General features: G+C 37.2%; 1 protein-coding gene across 1 annotated transcript; it reads right to left on the bottom strand.

Moving 5' to 3' along the window:
- Window positions 1-688: 688 nt before the first annotated feature.
- Window positions 689-6659, bottom strand: LOC107815068 (uncharacterized). The gene is made up of 5 exons (XM_016640582.2): window positions 6422-6659; window positions 4505-4568; window positions 3698-4099; window positions 2255-2589; window positions 689-1497 (listed from the first exon to the last, which is right to left on the bottom strand). The coding sequence occupies exons 1-5, from the start codon at window positions 6500-6502 to the stop codon at window positions 1282-1284; spliced, it is 1098 nt and encodes a 365-aa protein (XP_016496068.1). The 5' UTR covers window positions 6503-6659; the 3' UTR covers window positions 689-1281.
- Window positions 6660-7613: the final 954 nt, after the last annotated feature.

Below are 7613 nucleotides of genomic sequence, written 5' to 3'. Positions count from 1 at the left end.
CAAATTACCAATAACACATATATAAAAATTCACTTACAGTTAACAATATTTACCAAAATAAATAATTTATATATTTAATATGAAAGACTATAATTAAAATTTAATATTATTTAATTTAAATGTAAACACTGCAAAGTACATTAAAACTTGTATTATATATGAAATTATGAATACATATAGAGGGCAAACACGTCCATATATGTAAGCTACAATATGATTTTATAACATTTAACATCATTAAATGGAGGGTTGTGTAATATTTGAAGTCATAGAGGAAGTATGTGTTACAAGGCAAAACCTCAAGGGAGGTTTGTGAAATTATCATAAATAATTTCGAATTATGAACCAAACAAGAACAAGCTTTCCATCATATTTTGATATTAGAACCCTCCTAGTAGAGGAAATGTTTATTTTCGAGATTTTTTCATGACCGACACCAAAAGTTGAGGGGTCATCACAAAATAAATTGCTATTTTGTCTTCCTTTATTTCTTCACCATGTCCTAATATTGTAGTATCGGTAGTATACAATAACAACATACCGAGTTTATTCCCACAAATGTGATCTAGAAAGGGTAGTATGTACGTAGATCTTAATCCTACCTATGTTGTTAAGACAGAGAAGCTGTTTTTGGTAGATCATCTAACTCAATAAAAGCAAAATCACAACAATTATGACAAAAAACTACGAAAAGAGAAACAGTAATAACAACCCGAAAAAAATATAACCGAAGCAAGTACCGGTAGTATATATAATCAGGGGATGCTCCACTTATCAACTTTGGATTATTGAAGGCCTAAGGGTGTGGCATAGTATTTGTGAAGATTCCTGCTAAAGAAAAACACAAATAAATGAAAACAAATCAACTTCACATTTGGTCCGTCTTTACACTGACATGGATACCTACTTGCCCTCTAATTTCATAAAATATCCACCAACGTAAAATTCCTTGGTGAGTCGAGTATTCCACCTGGTAATGCCAAAATACACAGCCTATTGAACCAAATACATAAAAGGTGACATGATGATCAGTAGCCCTATACCTTGCAGTCCTTCATTTGCAAAGAATTTTCTGCGAAGGTGATATATGTTGGAGAGCGATTAAGGCTTCGGTAGTCATGTTCTTTCAGATTCAACAAAGATCAAGTCTACAACAACAAGGACCACCTGCAGAAATAACCACAGCAACCACAAAAGACATGTGGCACTTGCAAACAAGCAACCAGAACTTTGACTATTCCGGAGTATTTAGTGTGGACCAGATTGTAGCAGAACCATGTCTTACCCCTCAGCCATAGTAGCAGATGGGAAAAATCTCATGATGAAGCTAGAAAGGGACCAAATACATATCACCCCAAGGAATTGAAGGACATTTAAAAGTGTGCTCAGTGAGCCATTTATTGCCAAGTTCTGGGCAGTCATCTCTGCTCCTCTTACTGTCAAAGAAAGGGCTGTTACCAGTTGCGCTGCCCTATTCAGTTGATGCAACCTGTAGACCTGTGAAATTGTGCCAAAGAAGGATAAAGTGACCTCATCAACTACCATAAAACTTGCTTTCATAAGTGTTAGAATATTCAATCAGAAAGGTGAGCATAAGATTCTTTCAAGACGACTTGGAAGCAATATGACGTCAAACAATCACCTTACTGAATATTGGATAAAGTATCCATCCTTTTGGACAGACATACGGTGAAGTTATTTCGCGAAGAAAACAGAATGGTTATCAGAAACAACCTAAATAGAAAAGATACAAGTGTGACCTCCAAGTAAATATACAAGTATGAGATTATGGAAAAGGTACAAGTACGACATTCAGGAGCAAAACTGAAACTTCTATTACTGGTGTAGTCGGCTTAACTGGATTTTCCATTAAAACAACGAAAGTATACATGGGTAATAAAAGTTTGAATAGAGTTCAATGAGTCAACATAGTAAAGCTTGAAAATGAAAATTGTCATCCACGGATCTAGCGGAGTGTTTTAAAGGCAGTAAAAAAGATAGTTTTTATAGGAAATTTGAAATATTTGAAAGGGTTTAAACGTCTAGACTCTAAAAGGCTAAGTTCGAAGAACTGCAAAAAAAATTCAATGAAACACAATGGAGGGTTTTGGGGGAGGGCGGCCCTATTCCTGATGACATTTCAGAGTTGCAGCTAATGGGGCCACAATACAACAAAAATCACAGTGGTCAGTGCTCAATGTTTTCTCTCTCTATAAACATTCCAGTGAAATTACCGATTCGATTTAGTCCTTACCTGAAAGATAATGGGGATAACAGACCATGAAGGTGAGTCAATATATCTTGCGTACTGCTCAAAAGCAAATTGAACAACTATACCAACAAGGTAGGGGGCGAGAGTAGCAGAAGCAGCAGGACCAGTCCATGGCCAAACAAACCCCATGGTCACCATTGGAATTATTAGACTAAGTGCCAGTACAGCAATTGAAGATATTCTATATCCGAGTGGTGGGATAATTTTCCTGTCAGAAGATACTAGCTCAAGCGGTCTCCTTAGACGATCTATTAGAAGAAGAAACACTGCTACTCCACAGTAAAACAGAGCCTCTGTGAAGAACAAGATGAGGAAATCTGCAGGTCGAGAGCACAGTTTATTTAGCGAAAGTGCAATGACTTGAGACTTGCAATAAAACTTAAAAAAGGAAACTGTAGCATGAATGATTAAATAACAACAAGGCAAAGATGATTGATATTTCAGTCACACAACAAACACCTGATTTTGACACAGATATTGTGTTTGGTGGACACAAGATATCCTACTAGTATTAACACATGATCCTCCACGATGCAAAATTTAGTGCAGATATGGCTAGTTTCTTTAAGTTGCAGGCACTTCTCCAGAATCCATACATCAATATTTTGCAGAAGTTCTAAGGACCTGATGGTTAACAACGGCCACGTACTTGTGGTCGGACAGAGTATTTTTGTTTTGGAGAAGGAAAGAATAAGAAAAATGAAGCGAGAACAAGCTCATGGAATACCAAACAATTTATGCTTGATAGAAAAAATTATGAAGAATGCTTATACAAGCTTCAGAAGATTTCCATTTATCAAATACTATGTAAGCTTCAACTTAAAGGACAATTGGAAACAACCTCTCTACCTGCATAAAGGTAGGGGTAACGCTGCGTACTCACTTCACTACCCTCCCCAACCCCACTTGTGGGACTACACTGGGTATATTGTTGTTGTTGCTTCAACTTAAAGGACAATAAAAATGAGATTAACCTGCAAACATATTTTGGATGAGTGTTTATTTCATTTGTTATTCTACTGCCAAAAAAAATATGATGCTGCAATCAGAAGAGGGGTTGCTCTGATGGTAAGCAACCTCCACTTCCAACCAAGAGGCTGTGAGTTCGAGTCTCCCCAAGAGCAAGGTGGGAAGTTCTTGGAGGGAAGGATGCCGGGGGTCTATTTGGAAACAGCCTCTCTACCCCAGGGTAGGGGTAAGGTCTGCGCACACACTACCCTCCCCAGACCCCACTAAGTGGGATTATACTGGGTTGTTGTTGTTGTTGTTGTTGTTGTTGTTGTTGTTGTTGTTGTAATCAGAAGGATCATGATACCTTTTTCATTTATTTTTTCTTAAGGCCTTTTTGGAGGGTTTAAGCAGGATAAACTAAATGAAACAGATATAACTATGCCAGAAACATGTTATAGCACAAGTTTTGCATACCAGTTAACAAAGAGTCCTCAAATATAGTTGATAATATCCTGCGCAAGTAAAGCGAGGGAAAGATGAAAGAGGCTACAAGAACAGCTGGACCAACAAACCACAGTAGAATGTTCTGGTTCTTTTCAGCAGCAGGCACAAGGATTTCCTCCTCCCTTCTGTAAGGACGATTGTAGAATGATAGTACGCCAGGCTTACCACCAGCACCTTCCATGTGGACGTTTGAACTACTGACAGAGGCAACAAATTCATCACCAGGATGTTCACTTTCTTGCTCGGAATCATCTTCCTCAAGCTCACTGTCGGCTAATTGGTCTTCTGCGGCAGCAAAGAAACTGAACTGTCTCCTACTAGAACTTCTCAGCACCTTTAGCTTTTCAGGCACAAAGTGGTGTGACCTAACAACTTGCAAAGGCAGAAGACAGCCAAAGCAATGGGGGAAAAAAGAAAAGAAAAATGGAAGATAACAAAGTTATGGCAAGTCATTCTGCAGAACTTTAACATTCACTTTGAGGAACTTGCTATTAGTTGAGAGGCGACAAGAAGTGTCTCAAAGCACCGCATAACATTTTACTTCCAGAAGAAGTGAACCAAATACTAACATCTGCACCATTGCTTTACCGGGTGTTACTCCATCTTACAAAGAGAATAAGAGATTCAAGGGAGTAAATGCAACTCAAACTTTTTTTGTTTGGATAAAGGAAATGCAACTTAAAACTGAATTCAGATAATAGAGGAAAACCACTGCTCAATTGCATCATAAACAAGAATTTTAATCTTAAAAACAAACTTTCCAATTTGACTAACTACCTTTATCATTTCTTAGACGTTCCGGAACAAATCTCCACATGAACACTCTTGGTATTGCACTCACCTGGATGGTAAAGCATGGATCAAACAAGCATTCTACAAAGATTGCTTAGATCACCGCATAATGGTACTAGAGAAAAAAAATCAAGAAAATACTTTATAACTTGTATGCTTATTCAATAGATTGCTTCAAGGTTGGCCTGGTGGCAATTGACTTGAGCCTTGGGGTTTGCTCCCTTTCAAGGTCTCAAGTTCGAAACCCACTGGGTGCAAACAATTTTTGAGGGCTATCGGACGGGGTAAAACCTGAATTAACCGTGGTGCACTTGCGGGAAACTCCTTGCCGAGGGCCTGTGCACCCCCGGGATTAGTCGGGGCTCTTAGAGACTCGGACACCCGGTGCAAATCAAAAAAAAAAAATAGATTGCTTCAAGGATAACCCAAAAGGAAAAGGAGAACCATCTCATCATTTGACTGAGAATAATTCAGCACACTGCTCCCAGTAATAACTAATATGGGTATGCATAAGACTCGGGGTATAAACTACAGTTGCATGCCAAAATACCATGTCTATCACATTCAAATCAGTGAGTTTCAGGTCACAAGGAGACCACTTATGAACAATTCCAGTCTTTATCCAAGAAGGAATAAGAGAGTATTCCATATCTATGGGACCTTATTCCAGCCTTTCCTCTTTTACCTTTAAGGCACTTATGATTGCAAAACCTTTATTAAGTTCTTAAACTACCCAACAATTCAAGAGAATCTTTCTCTCTTTAAATTTCTCATAAGATTCAAACTCTTCCAGAGTATGCCTTAGTCCGTTAACCGGTACATATGCTGGTGGGACACAACAGGTATATAGTCAAGTTGTCACGTGCAAGCTGGCCCAGACACCATGCTCATTTTAACAAAGAAGAGTACGGCATACTATCAGTCAAACCCATCTTGGAAAATAATGTATGAGTTTAAGTGTTTTATCTGAATTGGAACTTAACAATATCATTTTAATTTTATAGCATATTGCAATAACTCAGCCCAACCATTTCTTTAACTCATTTTATAAATAAATCATTTTGGTCTCATATTCCTAATTTTTATAAAGTAAGGTAATTTTATAATCTTTAGCACCAAAAAGGTACTGCAAAAGTACAAAAAGGTTAAAGCATGATCCCGACAACAGTTACAATATCAAGGTATCGAAAAAATCCAAAATAAATGATGGATTTTCCAGAGTATCGCTCCTACACCGACAGTATAAATTTTTCTTTCAGATTCCGAATACTATGCTTAAGCCTCATTTTTTAATATGTCGCAAAAAGGACAATGAAGAGGCGTTGAGTAGTTCAAAGATGTACATGACGCCAAATAGAATTTAGTATTTACAGGATTTAATTCAAAAAAACCATGATTCTTGTATTCATGTCCGCTAGGACCTCCATTAGAAGTTTTATGGGCTTGAGAATTAAAACCAAAACATTGATGTTCCACTATCCGGAATAAAAGGATTCAAAACACCATGTGTCACACGGACAAAAAATAAGGGAATGTAAAAGGAAAAAAGTAGAACAAAAAGAAAGGGAAAATGACAAGCAAAAGTTCAAGTGTGTTTTAATAATTTCAGAGTTTAACACATTTGAAATCCCACTCCACCCACTCTTTAAACAGCTATTAACAACTACTGGGAAGTACATAATTTCTATGTAACAACAAGAACATGCTCCCAAAGCAGTTGCTACAGCCAATAAGCAAATATCAAGAACATTCTTTAATCGAACGAGGAATTTAATCGATATCAAAACGTAGGCATTCCACTGAAGCAACTGGAAAGCAGTAACATTAATAAAAAGACCCAAAAGCATTTCAATAATCAAAAGGGGAAAAGAGGAGGAACAAAAGCCGAAAAAAAATACATACCGTTCGAGTCTTCATGGATTGAAAAGGTGAAGAAGGAGAGGTGAAAACAGAGGAAAACGAATAACCAATTTTAACTGCCATTGTTTAGTCTTCACAAGTAACAGAGGCACTTAAGTCTACCAAAAATCAATGAAGGATTTACCGGGTTAACGCAAACCCACTTGATTTTAAACCCAGTTCAGGAATATTAGAGAGGAGTGAAGAAAGAAAAAGTCTAGAGTTGGAGATACTTAGGAACGGGGTTTTAGCAAGAAAAACGCTACTTTAGTTCTCACCGTGTGTATTCTTTTCTCACCGTGTGGCCCTGTGGGGTTGAAAGTACAGAAAATTGGACAAGCTTACCCTTTTTATGTGGCCTCGTTAACTTTTTATTGTATCTGATATTTTCTACTTGTGTTTATGTACGTGACAAATATCCGAATATTTTGGTTTCAAAATGGAAAAAAGGCAAAAATTGTATCTCAACCATAGGAAATAGAGCAAACTCTGAATTTAATCTCAAATATGTCCTTATCATTAATAAATTATATCATATTTGCCCATCAACTATGAGAAATAGAATCAATTTGCCCTCCTTTAGTCCTTTTAGCTTTAATCCCAAATATACTCTTTATCATAAGTGAACTGCCTCATATTTGCCCCTCGAAACTAACAGATTTTTTTTATCAACCTCCTTTTGCCATTAAGTTTCAATGCCATCTTGCTTTCTAATTTATATTTCAAGTGTATAATATAGCATCTCTATAACACTGGTGTAGTGTTGTTTACCCGTAAAACGATACAGTTAAATTTACACGTGGTTCATAGACAACTCAAACTGGTAAGACAGTTATTCGGGGCCTCGGGCTTTTCGATTTTGGGCCTCGAAGTCGACCCCGGGGCTTGATTACGAGCTATTGAAGACAGTTGTTGTGTGACTAACAGTTATAATAAAATCATTGGAGGCTCTTTATGGCCAATGATGGGCAATGAATGATGAACAAATATGAAGACAATAAATGAAAGCAATAATATTAAGAGAGTATGCTAGAGAGCAAAAAGAATGTTCATGTATTTTTCGTGTGGGGTAGCTGAAGCAACAAAGTTTACAAAATGGGGAGGATCCCCTTTATATAGGAGGGGAATCCCTTCATAGTACAACAAGCATTAATAACAAGGGTACGGAGATGTGACAACTAGATGACACCCCAAC

The sequence above is a fragment of the Nicotiana tabacum genome, chromosome 20 (assembly GCF_000715075.1).
Source record: "Nicotiana tabacum cultivar K326 chromosome 20, ASM71507v2, whole genome shotgun sequence".
Classification (NCBI taxonomy): Eukaryota; Viridiplantae; Streptophyta; class Magnoliopsida; order Solanales; family Solanaceae; genus Nicotiana; species Nicotiana tabacum.
This window is presented reverse-complemented; position numbering and strand designations above follow the sequence as displayed.

Coding starts and splice junctions, on each gene's coding strand:
- LOC107815068 (XM_016640582.2), bottom strand. CDS start 6,502: ATGGCAGTTAAAATTGGTTATTCGTTTTCCTCTGTTTTCACCTCTCCT. Junction 4,569..6,421: donor AATCCATGAAGACTCGAACG/GTATGTATTTTT, acceptor TTTACCATCCAG/GTGAGTGCAATACCAAGAGT. Junction 1,498..2,254: donor TTATCCCCATTATCTTTCAG/GTAAGGACTAAA, acceptor ACAATTTCACAG/GTCTACAGGTTGCATCAACT.